Source organism: Branchiostoma floridae, chromosome 1 (genome assembly GCF_000003815.2).
Source record: "Branchiostoma floridae strain S238N-H82 chromosome 1, Bfl_VNyyK, whole genome shotgun sequence".
Lineage (NCBI taxonomy): Eukaryota > Metazoa > Chordata > Leptocardii > Amphioxiformes > Branchiostomatidae > Branchiostoma > Branchiostoma floridae.
Window position 1 is genome coordinate 7879807 of NC_049979.1, and position 24216 is coordinate 7904022.

Here is a 24216-nt window from a genome sequence, read left to right on the forward strand (position 1 = left end):
CGTCAATGTTGGAAAAGCACCCGAGCAAAGTGCCATACTTCTGCACTAAAATGTGTTGTGACAATCTATGATCTGCCACAAAGAAATCTGGGGCATAAATTTGTGAAGCCATGTTAACCAGGCCTTAATTTAGTCTGGGTCATGTTTTATTATTGAAACTGGATTCTTGGGAGTATGAAATGTAGTCTAAACACAACATAAATTGGCGATACTTCAACTAAAATATAGCCTTGATGTAGGTAAAATTCCTACAGTAGCCGATTCAGATATCTATTGCAAGCAGCTATATATTTCCATTCTCAAGTCAACCCTTTCTCATGAGTGTCTTTGTTGTATTATTGATGTCAAAACATTTGACACTCTGCCAGTAACAGTATACCAGGTATTCAATACCTATTTCAAAAGAACTGCTAGCTTGACTTGTGTTCTGTTGCAACTGTTTGAAATACTTACAGTTTGAGGAAAATATCTGGAAAATACAAACTGTGTCACTAACACTGTGCTGAGGAATGGGAGAGAAGTCTGCAACTTTTTCTTTTTTGCATATCTTGTCTGACAGAACATTTTAACTAAAGAAGAAGCTAAACTTTCAATCACAATTATGCATGTTCTTCATCATATAATATTGATTTCATAATCTTCTCATATATCAATCATTTCCTTCCAATTTCGGCATGTGGCAGAGCCTGCCCTGTCAACCAACCATCTATTCCTGAAACTGAGCCCTGGTCATGTGAAATAGTCATGACTGAACAATCAGACATGTAAACACTTTGGTTCCACGGTTGAACCCTGTGTGACTGGGGTATGGTCGCATTACTTCCTCTTCCATCTTGCACTTGGGTAGCTAGCCAACCCCTCAAACTGCAGGCATGTGACAACAATTTCACAACTTAGACAGCATTTCATGGGTGGAATAGAACCTAGAATATTCTTGATTAAAATCTAAACATCTCTCCATGAGCCATTAACCATAGGTGACCCTCAGGATCCTGCAGGTGGCCATCTGGCAACAACTCAGTAAGGCCTGACACTGGGAATACGGAAGATGGATGGAACATTTTTGCTTCACTATTCCAACATACTGTACCATGTTGGCTTCTGATCTTTTTAGGGTCTGGCCATAAATTCTTAAAGCAATTGTGGTGACATGATTTTCTTTACTATCTCAAATACCTAACCAAATGACTTGGACAGTGAGGCATATCACTGTTCCCAGGAACATGATTAGTATGAAAAGTCAGTGATATCAATGTTGACAAATGATGGTACGCTCCTTAACACATCATCAAGCTGCCAGCAAGCAATCCTCTTAAGTACAGCATTAACACCAGTGACAGTATATATGTACTTGTCAGCAGGGTAGGACCGTAAAGATACTGCCATAAAGAGGCCTCTTTTCCACACTGCACTGGCAGTGCATTGAAATTCATGAGCAAAATCTCACAAAATGTGCTGTCACATATAATCATGTCAAGGAGCTTTCATCAACATACAACATCAATGAAATACAGTAAGTTCCAAACTGGAAGGTTTCATTGCCATGGGATTCATGTTTTATGTGCTATAAACTATTACTCAGCTGTCTGTTCTACATTGTATACTGATAAACTGGATTGAATTTTTGATACAAAAACTTATAATATGGTATCATTTTGATCACTTTTAGAATGTACATAGCATCAGCAATGACATCACTAATGTGTTGTAACACTGATGTTTGATTTTATCAGATCAATTCATATCTCAACCAAGATTTTTATAATCTTTGCTTACGTTTTGTTAAACTGCATTTTTCTTGATTTACCATTGGCAAGTATAATTCCAATTCAAAAATTGTGATATGACTGCTGCAACAGTTCCCACTAATAAGAGACCTATGGTTTAGAAAGGGCACACCTGTGCATGCCTCCATGGCCACGGAAACCACTGTGACTCCTGTTTACTTGGTCACAGCCGGGAAGCCATTCAATAGTATTTAAACAATAAGTATTACTAGTATCTAATTGCCTTTTGTAGATTTGAAACCAAAAGCAAGAAGTATCAAGATGATACTTTTTCACATCCGGCAGTAGTATACTTAACATAGTATATAGAGAAACAATGACTTTAAAACTGTACTAAGACATAATAGTAAGAGACTTCTTCTGTTGCAAGTCCCCATCAATTGCACATTTGCACGTTTCTCTAGCTGACTTATTGCAACAAGGGTCACAGTTGATGGGTGCAATTTTTAGTAATGCATATAGCAAGCTATTTTAAGCCTTGTATGGCAATTTTTCTTCCAAATGATCACCATTTCATAAAAGGCTCTTGCCTTGACTCTTGAGCTGACATTTTCAGCAGAGTTCACAGCTCAAGATGTTCCTAATCCTCACAGGTCACTGATTTCTTTTCCAAACTAACTATGTTGGTAAAGAAACAAACCATTAAAAACAGAAGTGAGTGTGATCTTCTAATACGTTGTATAATTTCTATCAGCAAAGTGTAAAATAATGGCTCAGGTACCTACCTGGAAGACATTACTCCGATGACCACTGTTATAGATCAACACAGGCTTGTTGCGGGCCCAGTCCCATAGAACCACATTCAGGTCATCGCTGCCACTTGCTAGAAGAGTGCCTGGCTGATTGAAATGCAGTGTGTTCACACAGCCCTCATGATGATCTAACTTGTGCTGAAGTTCAAATCTAGACACAAAGTCTGTCAACCCACATGCATAGTAGGGGAAGAGTGCACGGCCAAACCCCATCTCTCGTTGATGCAAGGACGGTAGGACTTTCCACTTGGGCATTGGCATTTTGCGGTCGTCCAGTGAGTACCACGTGGTGTCCCCTTCGTCCTCAGACTCCTTCTTATCATCTTCCACCTTCTCCTCATCACTGTCCTCTGTGTCACTGTCATCCTCATCACGGCTGTCACGACGCTTGGAACGTGTTGGTCTTGTTACGACGACATCACTGTCACTGTCCTCTCCACTGCCTTTCTTGGCATCATCTAGTAAACCCAGTTCAATGTCTAAGTCGCTGTCTGTTTCTTCCGCTTTGTCTTCACTCTTGTTTTCACCTCCTGCTTCCCTGCCATCCCCGCTTGGACCAGCATGCTCTTCCTTATTCTCACCTGAAGTCTCCATCTCCCCCTCTACCTCCATCTTCTCCATCCGTTCCTCTACTCCATCTCCTTTCCCCTCGACTTTTACCTTCTTTGACTTTTTCCCCTTTGCCCCCTTTTCTGCCATGGGGCTGTCTATCAAACTGTCACTCTCTGAAGACTTTTCCCCAAGGGTTTCTGCACCTATACTTGTGTCCTCAGAGTTTTCCATGCTGACATCAATACCAGACGAAGTCTCTAACACGTCTTTGGCGTCCTCGGCTGCCAATGTGTGGTTCCCCTCGGCTCCTGGGCAGATTTCGTGGTTACCGTGAGCTGTTTCCGTGGAGTTCGGGTGAGTATCCGATGATTTCGACTTTGGATCCGCCATCTTGCGCAATCAGGTACTACGTTACTGCACGTAAAACTGATGTCTTCAGAAGCTTAACGTTACCAAAGAAGGCACTTCCCCAAAAGACACAGACTTAACGTTTTGTGTAAGTCTGTGGGATCGTTTCCTCAGCTTGTCTTTGGGAAGTCTAGTACCAGTAGTACCATATTTCCTCGTCAAAACCCATAACGTTATAACAGTTAAGTACTGCGGTCACCGAGCTGAGGTTGAAAACGATATCAAAACATTGAGCTACTTTGGAAAATACAAGACGCACGGATCACAACGATTCGACAAGTATGGACGATAGGCTTGCGTCTTTTCTTCCGGAGGAGTTAGCATGTCTGCAGTCGTCTCAAGTTGGATGTCAGACCCGTTTTGGACACGAATCCCTCACTACTGTACCTTTTGACCAAGACCGTCGCCATCTTGGTATTGCTGCATCATTTGTTTTACTTGTGCAGAATAAATTATGTTAATGAAAATCGATCAAGATCGATGTAGTAATCGAAGACATAACTGTATTGGACGCTGCAGTCAAGAACAAAATGTCTTGATAAATAGCAGTATTTAAGTGTAAGTACATATGGCATATGATGGCGCACTTGAAAAAGAAAAACTTGGAACGCTGGAATAACGCTATTTGTTTTTCACCCCTGTGAAGTGACCATTGTGGTATAAGCCAAAGCTGAAAGGTACTATTGGTCGGTTGGAGCATTTCATTAATGGCTGTAATAGGGGTGTGTTTTATTCAAAGTCGTTCCAATTAAGTCAATCTATATTCTTGTCGTATCTGTATTTGTAAGAGCTTTGTTAACGTTATCTGTTACACAGAGAGTTTCCGTTCTGAAAAAAAAAAAAAAAATCCAGTAGGTTCATGTGCAAGAATTTCATTTAACATTACTATCATTACAACCGCAATCTTCCTAAAACCAAACCAGCTGAAATCAGACGTGAGAGAATGAAAAATCTGCGATCATGATCAAAGACAAAACGTCTGCAGAAATGATCACAGATACTTCTTGCCCAGTGTTTATGAACTTCTTGCAGTTTCGAAACATAGAGTTTCCCGCCATTTATCACGGCATCGGCCAATCACAGCGCAGAGATAACTGGTGTAGAAAAATAGTGCAACATTTGCACGGCGGACGATTCGGGTGGGCCGGGATGCCTCGAACACAGGACAAACAGCGTTCAAAACGATGGTGAACTTTTCTGTTGGGAGCCTAGCGGAGGAAATTCAGAGAGAAGTACCGGTATAAGGGGTACGAGATTCTAGCTTTATTGTCTTTGTTGTCCGTACAGCCCCATTTGTTACTTGAGTGACGAGTAAACGTATATCCTTTGACTGGATATCTCGACGATACAACCATGTAATTTTTGGGGTGGGAGGGCGGTTCAAAAGTGAGACTTCATCTCAGACAAAACAAAGCCCGATTGTCGGTTTTACCGTCACGTGTTGTGGCTCTATCCCTTTCTATAACTTTATCATCTCGTGTTTCCTTTATGTATGCCCTGAAGTTAGTTTTAGAGAGAAATGTCAGGTATTTATCGCAAAGTCTGCAGAACTATTTTCCAGCCTTCGAACGCCGTATCAACAGATGTTTTTAATCGCCTCTCCCGGAAGAGAGGGCCTGGCCACAGTACGTTTGCGTCATGATGTTGACGAGTTGATCACAATTCTATGAATTTCAGACCTTTGAACGGACGACGCAAGCCTGCTCCAAGTACGAGGTACCCTGAACTCAGGACAGAATGCATTCGCCCGAACTTGTACGCGAGAAACTGTGTGTGTTCACCAAAGAGCACCTTGCAATTATACCAAGATGAATATGTTATCAAGAGCCAGAAAGAAGGATAAGAATTCGGCCAAACTCAGTCATTCTCTCAACGAGGGCATCACTGGAAAGTATGTCAAGAAAGAAGACTCTCCCCTGCTCAGAAGTAAGTTCTGTTTGTTGTATATGCCAATATGTCATTCAAAAGCTATGGTTTCACTTGTCCTACTATTTACCCTCAGTATTTACTGTCACTATGTTTATCAGAGCTTGTGTTTGTGAAGGACATGGGAAGTTGTTGAGATTCCAATCTAAACTATTGATAGCAGGACAAGCTGTGCATTATGCAGAGGGATTTTCTGAGGGTTCTAATGATCACATCACATCACATGACTTTTCATTCGTCAAGCAGATTAAAGAATCATTAAAGAGGTTCACTTTGTTGTAACACAGGTCTTGGAATCACCCTAAAGTGCCCTCACGTGTTAAGAAAAGCAATAGCTTTACTTCCCCATATGAGAAAAAAATGCATCAATTTAAAATTTAAGATCTATCAATACAGTATCAGTAATCCTGACTGAGTGAGGATAAGACTGACGGAGCACTAATTGGATTGCCGAAGAGCAGTGTGAATGCAATTTTGAATCAGATAGAAAATTCTTACATGTATTTGGATACCACGCTTTACCCAAAACGTTTTTTTCTTAGTGTGAATGGGGTTCAATCTTGAAAAGACCCCTATAAGAAGTTTTTTTTTTATTATGGCACCCGGTGGAATTATGAAAGTTGATGTTAAATCAATTAAAGGGACATAATGTAAAAATAAAGTCACTGTTTTTGGTCATTTCTCTACATTATGAGTTGAGTCTACCTTACTACACTGCACAGCAATATTCACAACGTATGGATACGACTTTGTTGAGCCGTGAGGACGTCTCGGAATATGCGCACTTCCCTCAGCCGCTTGAGTTGTCTGCCATTTTATTCAACTCTCCGACGAACCAAAGTGCGCTTTAGAACGCGTTCTGTGGTTCGCTCGAATCGTTACTGAAGTTTGTTGAAAGTCCCCGCGAAGCTCCGAAAATCTGCGACCGCAACGGTCGATTTGGAAATATACGGCCGGCTTACTTCCGGTAGGCTACCCGGAAGTAAGTGAATTTGGTCGCGGCTTAGTAGCGTTGTTAATTAGCACTAGAAATGTGATAAAATGACGCAGATAAGTTGGAAATAAGTTACAAATATCAATCTGAATGGAGATTTTCAAGTTCAGAACATTTGAAATTTTGGCGCCATATTTCTACATTATGTCCCTTTAAGCCTGCAAAACATGCTACCTACAATTTAGTATCAGTAAAGGTCAGCCTGTGGCATCTTGCACTATTTCTGGGATCTTTCTTGTATCATGTGGAAATACTGAACAATTTGTTCAAGGTCTTATAAAACACAACCATCTTCCTGTTATAGTCCATTCAACAAATTTGCATTTCATTACTAGTTTTTTTACTATACATGTCAGCACAGAAAAGGAATCTGCAAATGTAGCAAAATTAGTAGTCAGTGATTGTAGCAAGTATCCTTTGCTTTAAGAGATGTACTCTTTCCTTTCTTACAGATTACATGTCCCCTGTGGTACGCTATGGCCCCACCTTCCCCAGGAGATCAGAATCCCTCAGTCAGATCCACGGTCAGCAGGGTTCCACCTCTGAGGAGGGGAGGAGTCCAGACACCAGAACAGCCTCGCTGCCCAGGTTCCACCAGAGAAGCTACAGTAACCAGTCCAGTGTCAGCGACTATTCCACCCATGGACACAGCTTCTCACAGGTGCACTGCTGTAAAATGCTGCAATTGTATTTCGTTTTCATTTGGAAAGCTCCCTGTTTTCACTTAGTCATTACTGAATAATATTGTCTTTTCACAATTTTTTAGGCCACTTAGTAATGAAGACGTCTTCACCAAGAGTTGTTGTCACAAGATACAGTAAATTAGTCTATTTTAGAATTTAGAAAGGATCAGAGTTGCACAGAAACTCTTTGTCTAAGGAGCCATAGAAAAGTACTAGTTTTGTCACTGTGCTATTAACGATGAACTTTTTCCTGCCATGGGCTTATACATGTTTCAATGCCGCAGAAAGAGATTTAGACATAAAGCTAAGGCATCTTTATGATTGTGTGTGTTATGAGTGTGTTTTGATTGTGTCTGTTTGCGTGAACCCTCAGGTAACACCAGAGTACAACCCAGGAGGGAGGACAGGGTCACTTCTGCAGGACTATCATACTGTATCTGAGAATGTCAATGGGGAGGTTGCAGCTGCAGCAGGTGCCATGCCTACTGTCCAGGAGAATTATGAAGGTGGCTTACCATAGTGTCTTCTTTCCCGTAATGTTCAAAAATTTTCCTCAAAGTAACAAGGATAGTATGGTAAGATTTTTGTTGCAGAGCTCCTTAGCACAAAGAATTTCACAAGAGTTAGAAAAAAGATAGTTGTTTGATTAATACATTAGACCAAATTACTTGTTGACTGCCTGGCTGCTGGCCTGTGTTACAGTCTCCCACTGTCAGGTGCTGATGGCCCCCCTCCCACAAGGTTAGGGAGCTGGTCAGTCTGATGGCCCAGGAGAAGCTACATTTGTATGTCAGACTTTCCAGGGCTTACACAGGCTAGCAGCTTTGCTCCAGGGTTAACATGCCTCCAACGAAATTCATTCATAGCCCCTTAGCAAGTCTGAGGGGCTGTATTAAACTGAGGGATGTTGGCCTTGAACTGAACAGCTGGCATGCATAGGCCCTGGAAACAGTCTGACATCAGACTTGCTACAAGTTTATCATTGCACATGATAACATTGTTGCCTCTGTACAACCAGGTCAGGGCTTCAGTGATGAGTACTACAACCCCATGTACCAGCACTCCTCCATGGCTAGTTTACCAGTGCATGGGGGTGGGCTGACTTCCTACCAGGGTAGATCACCGTCAGGTTCTGCGTCACCCATAGGATCTGTAGGTAAGGACTTTAGTCAGATTTCAAATTTAATGTATTTGTGCATATATTTGGCTTGCATCTGTGTTCTTTGTAAAATGCGCAAAAAGGATTTTTCTGAAATACTCCCCTATGGCAAAGTTTTCAGTATCTCCTATGCTAGGAAGTGTCAATTTCAATGCCGTGGATTTCTTGACAACTTACTCTTATCTATGATCTATGTGACATTCTGCTCTAACAAATCTTTGAAGTATCTGTGTTTGACAGGTAGATGTCATTTTCATTTTACATACAGAGGTCAAGGGATAGGTGAGATGAAGATATAACTATATTTTTAATCATCAAAATCATGGTTTAGGGATAGAGTTGATGATTTTAGTTAAATGTGACTATTCTCTGTTTTCCTCCTAGGCAATGTCTCCTCAACAGATGAACTTCCTCTCCCAACTGGGTGGACTGCAGATTACACATTAAGAGGCAGAAAATACTACATAGAGTAAGTTTCCCAGTTGCTCACACGTAAAGGTATTGTTGACACACTGCTCACACTACTAGGTCACTAGGCACTATGCACCTGGTCTATAAAAGCCAGGACAACAAGATCTCTTCAGTGTCACTGACGAAAACTACTGGATAGAAGTTGAAACATCTGACCGTTTCCAAAACCATATCCAGTTGCTTGAGTAACTACTTTTTGGTGCACATTGTACTTGTGCTCATTTGAGCCCAAAGCATTTAAAAAGCCAAACAGCAAAACTTGTTTGCGTGTTGGCTGGAATAAAGCTCCAAACGGGGAATTTGCAGCCACAGCATCTTTTCTGAAGATGTGGCATAAGTGCGTCTTTTCCCACGTACTGTATTGTTGACACACTGCCCTACATGACCGCCAGGACTGGCCTGAATGGTAGTTAATAAGAATAAGTACGTTTGTATTATCGACTCACATTAAGTGGTACTTGCAACAATTGTAACATTGTTCATTCCTAACAACAACTGTGCCGTAGTGTTGTCTTCAAACGGAGCATAGACACAACTGAAAACGTGTTGTGAAGGTTTCAATGTTACTGTTTCCAGCCACAACACCCAGACTACACATTGGAGCCACCCTTTAGAAAAGGAGGGCCTTCCTGCTGGCTGGGAAAAAGTAGAGTCTGCAGAATATGGAGTTTATTATGTGGAGTAAGTTTTGACTTTTTGGTGTTGTTGACATTCTCTTTGTGTGATATAATAAAAACACAGCCCTGCAGTCTGTTCCCATATAAGATTGTGGAATTTGGAGAATGCCATGATAGTCATAATTGATGTAATGTCAGGGTCATTAGAGCAAAGGCACAAGTATATAAGTTTGTGGAAAAAAAAGGGCATACAAAAGTCTTTTTGAATTTGATTGCAGTCTCTATCTCACTGACATTACAGAACGATTGAATTTCCATGCTTACTGTTGGTGTCTGTTGCAGCCACAACACTAAGAGGGCCCAGTACAGACATCCATGTGCTCCCAGGTTTCCTAAGTATGACCCTCCCCCTCCCCTCCCACCCTCGGCTTACCTGGCCATGCAGACGTCTCAAGCAATAGCAGGAGAGATGGAGGCAGCTGGTATGCAGGTTCCCCCAAGTCCATACATGAATTCAGGTAAATTCTTAATGTATTACTTATTATGAGATATCTAGATATCTTTTTAGTATATTTTACAAGTGGGTATTTGATCTCTATGACAATGCTTTTATGTTTCTATTATTCTTTTCCAGAAATTCCAGAATGGTTGCAAGTGTACACAAAAGCTCCTCATGAGTATGATCATAAACTCAAGGTGAGTTGCAAGTCATCTGATTCATTTGTGTGGTAAATGACTAACATTTTCCATGAAGGATTTTAAGCTACATGTTGCTACTTATCAAAGAGTGGTGATAAAAGGGTAGCAGAGACATAGCAGTTGCCATATAGATTCAGTTTATTTGGCTGGGCATTGTTCATTGATCAATGAGCTATATTTAGGAAGCAAAAGAGCAGTAGCATGCTTCTAGATCAAGAGTGAGTGTCACTGACCTAATAAGTATACTACTGTGAAGTGTACAGTTCTTAGGATGGGCCTTTCTCTATGGTCCTCTGTTCATTGTGCTTGTCTGAAAGAGCTATAGGGGAATTTACACAGTACAAGAAAACTGCGAAATAAACGCTGTTAGTGTAACACAGCGTCTGTCTTCTGTATCAAAACCAGTGTAAGAGTAGCTCTTCAGTGAGCTTAACTGATTAGAGATTACTTTTGCAATATTTGCATGTACATGTACTGTGCAACAGCAGTGGTTTGAATTGTGATTGAAACACCCTGTTTCCAGTGGGACCTGTTCAAGCTGCCGGAGCTGGACTGTTACCAGGAGATGCTGATGAGACTGTACAGGAAGGAGCTGGAGGTGGTGGTCATGAGCTACGAGCGGTACAGACAAACCCTGCAGCAGGAGATGGAGAGAAGACAGAAGGAGATTGAGAGGGACCGCAACAAGGCACAGGCACTCGCACAGAACATAGAGACTAAAGTCTGATGCAAAGTCCTGAGGGATTTGAAGCTTGATGTATAAAGTCACACTGAGGTTCAGTAAGTAGATTTATTATAGAGACTGAAGAATGACTCAAAACATGCCTGTAGTGCAAGGACCAAGTGATGACTTCAACTGCAACTTATTTTACTGAAACAAAATCGCAAAGATGACATCCTTGATCCATATACACATGTATAATGAACTAAGAAGGAGCACTGAACTGAAACAGTTAGTTATTGGTTGTACTGTGCCTTTAATCCAACACCAGAGCTATGTAATAGCCAAAGTACAGTGTGGTATGATGAAGAAGCCTTGGTAGGCAGCACCTGTCTTGTAAGTCATTGTTCAAAACGTCTTGGCATCAATGCCCATCTCAAATTGATAGAACAAACACCATTTTGTTTTATCCGTGTGTGTTGTCATTTTGTGACCAAGAAGAGGTAGGAAAATTGAGAACTGCTCTGTTTGTTCCCAGGAATCTAGAACATTCTAAGGAAGGCTATAAATCAATTGTTTTGCAGTGGCTACAAAAAGTCAAAGCCAATGTCATCAAATGGCAGATGATTGCTCCAGAAAAATTAACAGTAGGACAGTGTACTGTGGCAGGACAATGTACTGAAGAGCTTTGACAGTGCTGCTGAATACGCATGTTTTGTACCATATTGAGAATAATGTAGATACTGTAAGGGACATTGCAATGTGTGAATAACGTAGGCTGTAAGTAACATAGGGAAAAGCCATGAATTGCTTTTAATTGATTGTTCTAGTTTACTTCTGATATCCTTTCGACCAGAAGTTAAAAGAAAATATACATTATTGCACTGGATTAACCAATGCAGTGTGACCAGTAACAGATAGAGCTTAGACAATGTTTTTAGGTTGTAAGATGAAATGTCTATAGGTCACCTGTCACTGGGATTTGTCCCAGTGATATAATCTATTAAACATTTACTGTAGTGATAACTATTACCAATTGTGATAAATTGAGGTAGCCAAAAACACAGGCTTGGCATTTTAGTCCAAAGTAGGCCAGTGCCTTTTTTTAGCATAGGAAGATTGAAGTGTTGACTTCATGTTCGATCATATTTTCCAATCATTTAATGTAAGTAATGCATGTGTACTGAACTTGATTCCCATGAATTAATAGGGAGTCAGATATTTCCTGACTATCTACATTCCATCTCATGGTGCTTTCACTGGAATGTATTTTAGTATGTTGATTCTAGCTTTCTACGATTGTCCTTGTGAAAGTTGTGAATACAATTGTGCCTGTTGTGACTACATGAGCTAAGATTTTTTGTCGTAATTCAGGCATCTGTTTTTGTACAGCTAGTAGAAGTATGAAGAGCTTGTAGTGGTAGAGATATTTATGGATTAGCATCTTGAGATTGTGTAGAGGTAGTATGATAGGAAATTACTGTTGCTCTTGTCAGCAACAAATGCATCAAATCGTGCATATTGTATTAGAGCTATTTATGAAACATCATAGGAGGTAAATTATTCATATTTATGTCAATACTGACAATAGCCCACCATAAGAATATGTATGTAATTGTAATTGTGAATGATACCTTGGATAGCTGCAGTGAATTCTTCATTTAAATTTACATGTATTTTTATTGCAAACAACTCCTTTAAATGATTTCTCCCTACAGAACTATGTTTGTAACTTTTGTACACTTAGCTTTAGTTTTTGAAATACTAAATGAAACTTCTTCAGTTTTGTTTAAAAACATAAATCCAGGATCATTTTGCATTGCTGTTTAAAGGGCTTTACCCAACGAGTCCTTGTTTTACTGTTGGAAACTGGGCAGACTTTGCTGTAAGAATTTGATGTTGCTGGCACCTACATGTACTGAGGTACATGTTTTTGTAGAGATGTGTATGTTGTGTGTGTAAGATGTTCGTTAATTGACCTGTCTTCTTTGACATGTCAAACTGAAATGTGGAATAAACAATACCACCATCATTTTTGATAACCATGTATTGGTGTAAGTTTTTGATATAACAAGAAGCCAGGCAATCTTTCTTCACTGGCAACAAAGTAACAAGACATACGCTTTACATATACAATGTATTTGCAAACTTACAATATTCTTATGATTTGTAGCTTTGACTGTAGTATTCCACTACATTTTGTATTTACAAGTGACATTGCTATTGCCAATAGCTGCCATATATCATATGTTTCCATATAAAATTTACATTTTGACACAAACATGGCTATATATCTCACCACACTTCCTGGTTTGTTCATGAATGATGTTCTACAGTCAACAATGGAATATAAGTATATCTTGTATCAATGTGTTTACATCAAGATTTTTGTCCTCAATGTTTTTGTGATTATAGGACTTAAAATGCTGCACATAGAGAAGAAATACCTTCTCCATCTCTGTACCTGGCACAAAAACAGTCATCTTTGATCCACTGATACACTTAAGGTAACCAAAGTGATGCAGGTGAATTCTTACGACAGTTCCTATTTCAAGTATTCTATGCATCTTTACCACTTGCTGTCATCCACTTTCAGAAGCTTAACTGTTCATGCTTAAATGTCCGTTGTTATTTTTTCATGGTAAATGCATTGATTGCCATTTCCACTGGATGGTCCCCCATTTTCTTCTTCATTAATAGTTTCTCCTGTATGGTTTCCAGGGCCCGTGATTTCCCAGCCTGCCACTTCAGTGCTGCCAGTGTCTTTGGAGGATCTTTCGCGGTGTGCTGAGGTGACCTGGTAGGAGACTTGACTTTCTTGGCCTTTTCAGGCTCTGGTTTGTGCACCACCTGCAACTCCTTTGGCACTTCTATGGTCTTGGCTAGTTCCTCCACAGCTATTCTTTCCATGATGCTGTCCTGTAGCGTAGGTGGGAAAGAAGATTAGTCTCTCACGTAAAACAGTACATCACCTGGTGTCCAAATATTGAAAGCTATCGTCTCAACTTTTTTACAATGGTATGCAAACTGAATTCTGTCACTAAGTTTTAGTACACCGATGACAGACAAAGCAGAACTAACTTCCTGCGACCTTATTGCTGATAATTGATAAATTTATTTATAAGTGTACTACGTCAAATATGGTACATTGATTAGCAATGAGAATTCCAGGTAATTCTATTGTAGAAATCCTTCAGTGAAGGCAAGCTTAAGGACCTCACCTTAATCATCTGAAGTTTTTGCAGGTAGGACAGCTCGTCCAGAGGTGTTGTCCGTCTTTTCAAGCACTTGTCTGAAATGTTGTCCACTGCAAGCAGTATCTGTGCCAGGTCAGTGCTCTGTAGACACAGATTGATTGAAATGGATGGTTTATTTTCACTTATATGACTTAGAATTCTAAAAATGAATCCTTTCTTTTGTTCACTGCCAAGCTATTGATCTCAACTGATTCCAGAATTGAAAGTACAAAGGCACAAGTCAATGTGACTGCAAACTTGCTTGTGTTTGCTCCCCTACGTCACTCAATGGAAATGTAAAATGCATTAACAGGTAACATTACATGTAGTTCCTTACCTGTACTACGTAATCCTTGCTCTTTGCCTGTAGATCCTGTTCCATTTTCTTGTTTGCATCCATCGTTTTCTCCTGGTTGGCTTGTAGTTCTGACAGATCCTTGTTGATTTGCTGTGTGCAAAAATTGAGATGTCATGACAAAGATAAACATTTAATAGCTTTAGTGTTCAACCCTAATGGCTCATCAATCCTCCTAATGCATCTAGCAAATCTTGGGCTCAGTGTATAACTCTGGGTACTTCACAACAAAATATAACATTACCTCCCATTGGTAGATACATGATATTATGTAATTTAAAAGACTCACCACTTTCTTGTGTTCATGTTCATGCTTGAGCCTCTGCAGTCTTTGGTTTCCCTCTTCACTCTTTCAATAAAAAGAAAATGATATGTTTTGATGAATTGTCGTGTCAAGTCACAGTTTATTGCACAACGGTTGCATCAGGTACAAATTTTTGGCATATCTCATCTCCATAGCAATAAAACACCCAGAGCTGGTGTCAAGAACCTCCTTGGGTTATGATAGCTGCGCTTTCTACCGCCAATGTTCTAAAATTATCTCGCTCTGGGCCTTCAGTGAACCCGACCTCCCACTAGACCTCTCGTCAGCCCTTAAAGCTGATAGGGCTATCCAGTCAGAGTACAGGTTATCGATTGATTAATGGATTGACCTGTTCTATTGTTAATGGCTACTATGGTTTGTTGTTAAATAATTGATTGAGCTGGCATAATTAATTCATCCTGCTATTATGAGATTCACCCAGTACTGACGTTCTCAACATTATCTGGCATTGAATGAAGAGTAAATTGACTTAGACACTTCATGAGTTGGCTGGAGTATTAGCTGTTATTTCAATTACACATAATCCTTTTGGGGGGGAGGGGTTCAATCATGACACAGTGAATATGTGTTTTGTAATTCTACTATACTATACAATTATTTTAACCATGAACTTCAAGCACCTTAAAACAACTGTTTCCCTCCTACAACAAAATAAACCACATAGAAAGTAGATGCATTTGCAGTAATGCCACTAACCTGGTCCATAAGTTTGCTGACCCGTCTGGACAGGTCCATGTTGGTGTTGTGAAGGGTGTCGTGTCTCATCATGGTGGCATTGATCATGGAGTCACCCACCTCCAGGTAGCCTGCACATCACAAGAATATGGTTAGTACGTGGCAAACCTGTATTTGTCTTTCTTCCAACTATCATAAATGTCACAGTGATCCTGTCAGTGATGCCATGCCAGTGTTGTGGACCCAAGTTAGTGTCACACAAGGTGAGCAGCCAATGACTGCAGAGCTTTATGCTTAACTTTATTCTTTACATGGAAACACATGGAATCCCAGCATGGCATTTTCTCAGAATGAGGCTCTTTCCTGGACTAAAACAGACTGTCTATTGGTTTCTCATCGTAGCAAAATCCTCCAGGAGAGATCTATGATACCAGCCCCAGTTTGAGCTGTTTTATTTAGTACACACACTAGTCTGGCAGAACCAGAATGACTTTGGGGTGATAACCAGGTTATGAAAATAACGTTATGTCAATACCAATGGGGAAAATGAAAACTTTTCAAGAATTTTCTCACCTTCTGGCATGTTGTCAATCACTCTCAGCAAGTAGGCCTCGAACTTCTTGTACTGCTGCAGTTTGTTCTGGAGTTTACTGTGTCTGAAAGTAAATATATCAGCAGTATTGATGGTGAACCCTTAAGATTTCTTCAAGGAAATCAGAGAATTTGCAGTCTAATTGTGACAATCATGGTCATCATCGGCATTCGCTTGTGGCCAAGCATTACAATCATGGTATCATTGTGAATATATATTGTTCATGTTTTCCTGAAAAGCTAGAACTCCATTCTATAGTTGAGTACAGTGCACTACTGAATTCTTCATTGAAATTGGTAACATCTGCCCACCTGATTTTCAGCTCTTCCAGTTGCTCTTCCAGCATCTGTTGCTCGTTGGCCTTCTGTTCGTTCAGCTTCAGTTCTGTCTGGTACTTCTGGATGGCTCGCCTCCGCTTGGCATCATTCTCTGTGATGAACTTTTCAAACTTCTGGACTCTGTCCTTTATCTAGCGGGACATGGAGGATCATTGTGTTAGGTTCTTGTGGGTAATGAATGAATGAATGAATTGAATGAATGTTGTTGTATTGTAATGTAATACTTTGCAGCCATAAGCTGAATTACATATAAGGTACAGTCACTACAATACGATCATGGCAAAACAACATATTACAACTTAGCATAAACTTTTATTATAAATTAAAACATCAATATGAAAGTACGCTTTAAACATGACCGTTAACAATTATAGTCAATACAGCAAGAATTAACAGACGTTATGTAGAAACAACAATTGATCTTCTTACCCTATTACCTTGTAATGCTTTGCAATAAAGGTAATAGGGTACTGAATGGTGAAGATGGATCACCCCATGGTGGGAAGAAGGTAAATATGTCTTTATGACATACTAGTAATATTTCATTATTTTTGTTGTTATCTGCTGAAGCAATAGCCTCTACATCAGTATCATTAATGCTGTAACACCATACGTTGCTATACCTCATACTAGTCATACAAAAGACTCATAGCCATAGCACAAAGAACTGATGTGAACCTTAAGGAAGTCAGCATTGAACCAGAACTCTGGGTCAACGTTAACTATATAAAGTGACATAATGGCAGTTGACTAAATACCCATCTTTGTCACTGACAGCACAGAAACTCTATATCAGACACCTTACATGTGCCACCACATGTAACCACAACAAATGGCATCAGGACTGAGTTTGTATTACTTGTGTGCACCAACCCCCAGGACAGTGGTAGACTACCAATGCACATGAAGATTGCATTACTCGTTTGATGGATCATTATCATCTGGGTTAAAGGGAAATTCCTCTACTGACACTAGAGCCTTGTAGCAGATGAACAACTTCTGCTACATCCATGACTTCCCATGAATGAAATGATTAATGGATATGTGAACATCTATTCCCCTGATGCAACATTCAATACCAAGTGGCTATTCTGTGGATGTCATTTAATCCTATCAAAGATCTTGCTGTTACTTTCTGACAAATAGATCCCCAGTGAATGGTATAGTAGAAATGTTGGCATTGAAAACGAATCTCTTTTAGTTCGCTGGCAGCATTTTCCTTCAAAATGGTCGAAGATTGTTGAGAGTCTAATTTGACATTTTGACTTCTGAAGCACAATCAGGCATTGTTCCAATTGCAACTTGTCACAGAGTACTGTATACAATGGTGCAATGTTACAGGAAGGGTCAAACCCCTCTAACCCTACCCTTCACCCCACAATGGGTCTGCAGAGAGGGATGCAGGGGCAGCATTCCTGGTGAGATTGTGTAAATTTTGCACCCACTTTCATAGTAAGGATAAACCTGTTCTTTAACTAGATCTCTTTTACATATCATTTCACAGCTAGGATATATAAAACCCTCTCCAACAAGATCTCTTAAGTGTCACTGATGGAAACTACTGGATAGTAGTTGAAACAAATGACCATTTCCAAAGCCATATCCAGTTGCTAGAGTAACTACTTTTTGCGCCCACCTTCTGCTGTTTGTTCTGCAGTTCCAGCTGCCGCTGCTTGCATGTCTCCATCCGCTTGTGGAACTCCGCCCGCTTGGCGCTGAGCTCCTCGTCGACCCGCTCCACCTCCACCTCCTTCTTCAGCAGCAGAGTCTTCTGCAGGGTGCGGAACCCGTTCTCCAGCAGGCGGCCTGCAGACTGGAGATAACAGATTATATAGATTTAAGTTAATGAATGAATGAATGGTTTATTTGTTGCACAACACAACTTCAGTAAAAACATTTGGCAGCCAATTGGCTGAATTGTACGTTTTTTTCCATAAAATCCTTAGTACATCGAGTTAAAGACTATCTGATGAATAACACTTATACACACTAAAACTAAGTATCCTTTAAAACTTTATATAAATATAAGTAAGTTACAGTTTACAAGAATAACTGATAGTCCAACTGTCATGACATATGTTTGCATCTAAATGTTTTAAAAAAAGAGTATTCACGTTGTCTTGATGTTGTATTGTAATGTATTTCCCCTGACCAGTGGAGGAATCAATTACAAGCTAAATGTCGACATGCAGACTGGGGGGACCGCAGAGATAACATATAGATTTTAGTTACAGTCTACAAGAATAACATGTAATAGTCAACCTTTAACTTTAAGTCTTCTTCGTCACACAACCTTCTTTAATTTTTCAGTTAATGTTTTGACGACCATCTGTCACCTTCATCACATCAGTACAAAATGAAACAAATGCTATTGGTGCTATATGAACTAGACAGAGTCAGTGCAAGCTACAAAAATGTATATGATATATAATGTACATAAAATTAGTCTCAGACTAGAGTTTTAAAACAACTAGGAGACTGATAATTAGTACATCTCCAAAGTGCATGGTTTTGATTCTCCTTGCTTGCTGCAAGGTCACAGTGTCCACAAGTATGACACTACAGTGGTATACACCCTCACATACACAATAGCTTACACATTTGAAGATAGAGGCAACCAATCTCAAATCACTCTTCCCAAATTGACGCACAGAAAACAGCCTGAGTGACAGATTTTACCCACCTCCTTGACGACTGGGTACTTGTGGATGTCATCTTCAAGTTCTTCATCTTCCCTGAAGACATAAGTGAAATATTAATGCTGGCATTACCCCCTCACTCTGTAGCTAAGCATTCATTATTCAGAAATACCAGTAAAATGTCTTATCATGGCCTGATGGATGTGCTGTTTGACTCCTGATTGACCTTAGACCTTAATCTAAATGTAAAGGACTTATCTGCTGGGGTTTGTGATAAAGAATATCCAACTTAACAGCTAAGGAAAGAACTTTAAGGGTTGATGTTGATTTGCCAATGCTTATGTGACTTATGTATTCAACTCTGCCAAATAGTAAATTGGAAACAAGTCATGCTAATTGTTCAGAGGTCACCAAATACTGTACCTTAAAAGGGAAATTAACAGTAATGTTATAGTTGTTTGTGATTGAAAAATTCTCCAAATTTCATCCGAAAGGAGGAAGAAGATTTTCCATCATATGGTCAGATTTAGGTTGAAATAGAGGAGGCCGGAGGTGCGTGATTTTATGGTGTCCCTTCTGTGTTATACCTTTTTGATTTCGAATTGTTTAATATCATGTTGTCTGAATTCTACACTCTGGCCAGATTCGATACCGATATGAATGGGCAAACAACTGTAGTTGTCTAACGTAAAGGACCCTTGCTTATAAATGCTGTCCAAACTGTTTATGGTAACTCAGGGGTCTACTTCCTGTCCCAAAGCTTTACAAATGTCCCATGATGAATAAACCAAAATGTAAAGCGGGACTTATGTGGATCTGGGCTACAATAAGGTAACAATAACGGGGTTTGATTAATTGTAAAGATGGCGTTTTAGGAAATAAACGCACAGGATTAGCAACCATAGTCACTCGGAGACTGGAAGAAAGACGGTGGTATGTGCGTGGAGGGCCGTTATCATCAACATAGAAACTCGTTCGTGACAAATACTCCCTTGTGGACGTTTACTCAAAGCTGACAGATCTCTTCGCGAAAGGCCATTAAAGAATTAGTAGAGAGACCCACACAGATTTCAGAAATTTGCGTAGATGTGACCAAAAGGGCTGGAGGAGCTGGAGAAGCCGTATTGGTTCAACCACAGTCCCAAGTAAGAGTAACAAGCATGTCGGAAGGTAACCGATCCCTGTGTTGTCTTTGTCAAGACTGGTCCTCGACCACCGGCTAACCTGGTGATTAACAGCCACTTACCTTTCACCAAGCTGGGTGACGAACACGTTTCTCTTGGGCTGCTCCAGGTTCAGACGGAAAGGGTTCGCCATGATCACAAGCTTTCCGTGCACTGTGGTTCACTGTAATGGGCGTGAGTGAGACCGGAGCGCCTGAAAAGTTTTGTGTTTGCCCCTAGTTGTGATTAGCATATGAAACGATTAACTCCCATAACAACCAGTGTTTACCTGTAGCCCCGCGCACCACGTGACCCGTTTCAGGTGACACCACTGTGCCGCGGACAGGGAGGTAGGCAAACACACCTGTCCAAAGTCGAGACAAAGGTCTGCAGCACCGGGGTGCCTCAAGCATGTATGAAGTACAACGACAACTTCATGGTGCCAATGTCGTTTTCAGAGTCAATTTGGATTTTTTTTTCATTTAAATGTTGCAAATCAATTTTAGCGTAGATTGACAGACAACATGCAAGGCAACTTAAAAAGTTTGTTGAGTATGAAATTCCGCTCCCCTTACCCCAGAGGAATACAAGAAATTTAAAGTTATGTTCTTCCTCTGAAACCATGGTCTGAAAAGCACGTTAATTAAGAGCATTGTCCATTGTGATCGTCATGTGACCGATTGGGGTCAGCGATGGGACAAGAAAAGCTGTTTACTTCTGTTTCGGGCAAGGGGAAAGACTGAAATGTAGTGGAACTAAATTATGCGAAAACATAACGTTACCTCTTCTGCCATAAACACTCTACTCGTAAGTAGAATGCGTTACTCTCCAAGCAGAGGTTAGGCTCCGGCTGCTTTTTGACGTTTTTTTGGGCGCGGCCGCACAAAATAAAAAAGCCCAATGAAACGCCTAAAAAACGTTTTAAAAAAAGCACCCGGAGCCTAACCTCTGCTTGAAGAGTAGAATGCGTGACTATTTGACGATTGCATTGACTATATATCTTCACAGTGCGATCTTAAAACGTAAATATACGCAAATGATATTTTGGTCCCCCTGATTGATGTATTCAGATGAAATGGCAACAAAATGACACGTGTGACGTCATGTATTTCTTTTTATTTCATACTTAACTTTACAGATAACGTTACTGACATGTAAAGCTCCACAATCTTACTTTTTCATGTCTCTGTAAGATCACACCTAAATTGGCGTTAGAAAGTTCGTTTCTTTACAACAATGGCCTCCGTGGTAAACTCTATTTGGAGTCTACACTAGTCTTGATGGTTTGTCTGAAACTGGCTAGAATGTCCTTCTTGTTACAGCAGAATTCCTTGTGGCTGTCAAACCAGTGGATCCTCTGGCACTCGACACTGCAGTAGCGCGCCATGCGGCATCTGTGGAAAAGGTACAACGAGAATCATTTATAAAATATGTCAAAATGAATGACACCCTTCTACAGACAAGAACGCAAGTCAGTAACATTTACACAACGTTTTCTTTTCTTTTTTCTTTGCACTCGCAAAGTGCTTGTACTGTCAATTTACCTAAAATGACAAAACAATGGCCAAAAAAAAAATACGGTTCCTAAACATGGACGATGAATCAGTAACGTTACTCAATCCTATACGACGTCAATCGCCACTAAATGAGGAGTTGTTCAGTGTCCCTTGTCATCTAAAACCTTCAACGCACGAGAGATCACTAGACTTCCAAGCCGGGACCCGGTCGGGCAGCTTACGGGACTATGATGAAAAGACAACAAAGCTCACGGGGCGCAAAAATATTAGTTATGAGCCTAAATTGTGTTTATATTCTTTGATAAAAGCCTTATTTTTCGTTTCCATCAAATATCCCGGCCGGGTCCCTGTTTGAAAATGTGACCGATGCCTAAACTATCACTCACCTCTCGCATGCCCCGAACCTGGCGGGCGCGTCCTTCTCACTGTTGAAACAGATGGGAGAGGAACACACCGCGTCCAGGATCAGGCCGTCTTCTCGAAGCATCTGCGGGGAGAAGATACAGTCGTCGTGGTCGTGTTTGGTCGCCAGCCGGTCCAGGCGGCTTTGCGACTTGTAGTAGTTGACTTTGCCTGGCTCCTGTAGCTCCCATGTCACGAGGGAAGCATGGCGAAGTAGACAGCTCACAAAGTCAGATCTAGGCAAGATCAGAAAATCAGTTGAGATGAAATGAACTGTTTGCACAAGGCCTAGGGGAACGAGAAGACTATACCTTAGTAAATCTTATGATAATTGTTGTGCATCAGCCGTCATCCTCCTGACACCTGATCGACTATGCATACTAAATCTTATGGTGAGCCGGCATGATTGTATAGTATTAAATGTATCCACTACCGACCGGTACAAAACCGAGAACACAACAAGCACATTCTTGTCCAATTATCAGCTGTACATTTTCAGACAAAGCTAGTGGTATGCAACTACTTTAACATATTACCCGTAACTGACAATGAATTTGACTTTGTCCCGGATAAGATTATTTGCTCACACACTTACTCTTTGTGTTTTAAGCCCGTGTTTTCTTGCCAGTAGCTGCGAGCTTTGTCCAGGATAGTCTGTACAGCCTCCTTCATGCCAAGCGCTTCCAGTTTGGCGACACAGTCCGGCCCACCAACCTCTGCTACGTACAGAGCCATTCTCAAACCAAACCTGGAACAAAGCTGTCGTTTATCAACTATCCAATTAGGTACACTAGCAATCGAGGTCAATCTGAACAGAGGTATTTCAGATGTTGACTTGACGCTCGGTGCGCTCAATTCGATATTCGATCAAAACACAGCAATGAGTGGACCCAACCCTTATCTAATACCAATACTGGCGTCTTCTACGAACAGGTACGTATAAAGCAAGTGATAATAAATTTTAGTGCCTTTTGAAAAACGTATACATTTATATCAAGAGGATAAAAGACAGTGCTATACACCGCTAACTCCACAGATTAACAATTAAGTGACAGAGATTCAACAATAGGAAGGAAGCATACCAGGTGGTGACGACGTTGTCTTTCTGCAACATCTGGATCAGGAGATGCCCGAAGGACGGCAGTTTGGGGTGTCCCTCGCCGAGCATGGCGAGCAGACGGCGAGCCTTCATGGTCGTCAGGGTGTTGTGGATGCCCCACAGGACTAACCACGGCACAAAGTCTAAATCGTTGTCATCGTCGTCACTACTGCTGTCACTGCTGTCGTTGTCTTCCTCGTCTTTGGCGCGAAACAGGCCGCGGTGGTTTAACTCCGTCAGCTCCGGATGCTCTAGCGCGGCAGTCAGCATGACCTGATAGAGACTGAGTAGTTGGGGAGCGAACTCGCCCATCTTTGCAAGTGCGGGTTCGTACATACAAATGTTACAGAAGAACATGGATAGAGCACACACGGGAACGCCTCCAAGCTGGTACCTCGCGAAGGAGTTCTGCTCTTTTTTGCGCCTCCTGTGTACGGAGGTGCTCCTGGTGTTAGCTCTGTAAACTATCGCCAACATTATCTCTAGAGATGGCTTCATCGTCTTCTCTGTGACCATCTGAACGACTTTTGCGTCTTTTGGGCTCGGGAAGTCCGAGAACGCGTCCAGATCCTCCACCTGTTCCCGACATTTGTGAGCGGCTCTGCTAATGTTGGCGAGGTGGTTAGCGGTAATTCGCTCCGCAAGTGTCGTCAGGTCCTCCGTGCAGTCTGGGCAGATACAGATGTCCACGTGGCCTCCCATGCCATCCGTCTGAGCTGGATTTAGTGCCATCATTTGAAGGTAAATAGTGAGCGTGGTTTTGGACGATGTCTATTTTCTACGTGAACAGACACAGTGTTCATAAGATGCTGTTGACGTGCTGTTATGGCAACTATTCTTGAAGATGTTCTAGTTCTATGTGCTGCTAAGATGTTCGTGAACATCATGGCATGTACTGATATACAGTATTTGTGTATGCAGTAACGTTGCACTAGCAACATAACTGTCCCTGGTGCTGAGCCGTCATGCATGTAACGCTGCACTAGCAAGATTCCTGTCCCTGGTGCTGAACCGACATGCATGTAACGTTGCACTAGCAAGATACTAGTACCTGTCCTGGTGCTGAACCGTCATGCATGTAACGTTGTACTAGCAAGATACCTGTCCCTGGTGCTGAACCGTCATGCATGTAACGTTGCACTAGCAAGATACTAGTACCTGTCCTG

General features: G+C 41.0%; 4 protein-coding genes across 4 annotated transcripts in view; 1 reads left to right on the top strand and 3 right to left on the bottom strand.

Moving 5' to 3' along the window:
- LOC118413455 (DDB1- and CUL4-associated factor 8-like) overlaps positions 1–3957 on the bottom strand; it is an 18663-nt gene extending 14706 nt beyond the window's left edge. The window contains exon 1 of the mRNA XM_035816844.1: positions 2513–3957. Within this exon, the coding sequence (XP_035672737.1) occupies positions 2513–3481 (969 nt within the window). The 5' untranslated portion in view covers positions 3482–3957. The remainder of the gene's footprint in view (positions 1–2512) is intronic.
- Positions 3958–4566: 609 nt separating this feature from the next.
- Positions 4567–12748, top strand: LOC118414859 (protein salvador homolog 1-like). Its single transcript, XM_035819135.1, has 10 exons — positions 4567–4746; positions 5177–5425; positions 6872–7080; positions 7476–7608; positions 8121–8258; positions 8646–8730; positions 9309–9413; positions 9692–9867; positions 9984–10045; positions 10572–12748. Exons 2-10 carry the CDS (start codon positions 5308–5310, stop codon positions 10773–10775), a joined length of 1230 nt encoding a protein of 409 aa, XP_035675028.1. The 5' UTR covers positions 4567–4746; positions 5177–5307; the 3' UTR covers positions 10776–12748.
- Positions 11863–20321, bottom strand: LOC118414872 (coiled-coil domain-containing protein 42 homolog). Its single transcript, XM_035819139.1, has 10 exons — positions 20116–20321; positions 18914–18965; positions 17867–18043; positions 16204–16361; positions 15874–15956; positions 15322–15431; positions 14590–14649; positions 14283–14393; positions 13931–14047; positions 11863–13628 (listed from the first exon to the last, which is right to left on the bottom strand). Exons 1-10 carry the CDS (start codon positions 20184–20186, stop codon positions 13338–13340), a joined length of 1230 nt encoding a protein of 409 aa, XP_035675032.1. The 5' UTR covers positions 20187–20321; the 3' UTR covers positions 11863–13337.
- Positions 20322–21178: 857 nt separating this feature from the next.
- On the bottom strand, positions 21179–23903 carry LOC118424549. The gene is made up of 4 exons (XM_035833171.1): positions 23034–23903; positions 22547–22699; positions 21936–22187; positions 21179–21426 (listed from the first exon to the last, which is right to left on the bottom strand). The coding sequence occupies exons 1-4, from the start codon at positions 23783–23785 to the stop codon at positions 21288–21290; spliced, it is 1296 nt and encodes a 431-aa protein (XP_035689064.1). The 5' UTR covers positions 23786–23903; the 3' UTR covers positions 21179–21287.
- Positions 23904–24216: the final 313 nt, after the last annotated feature.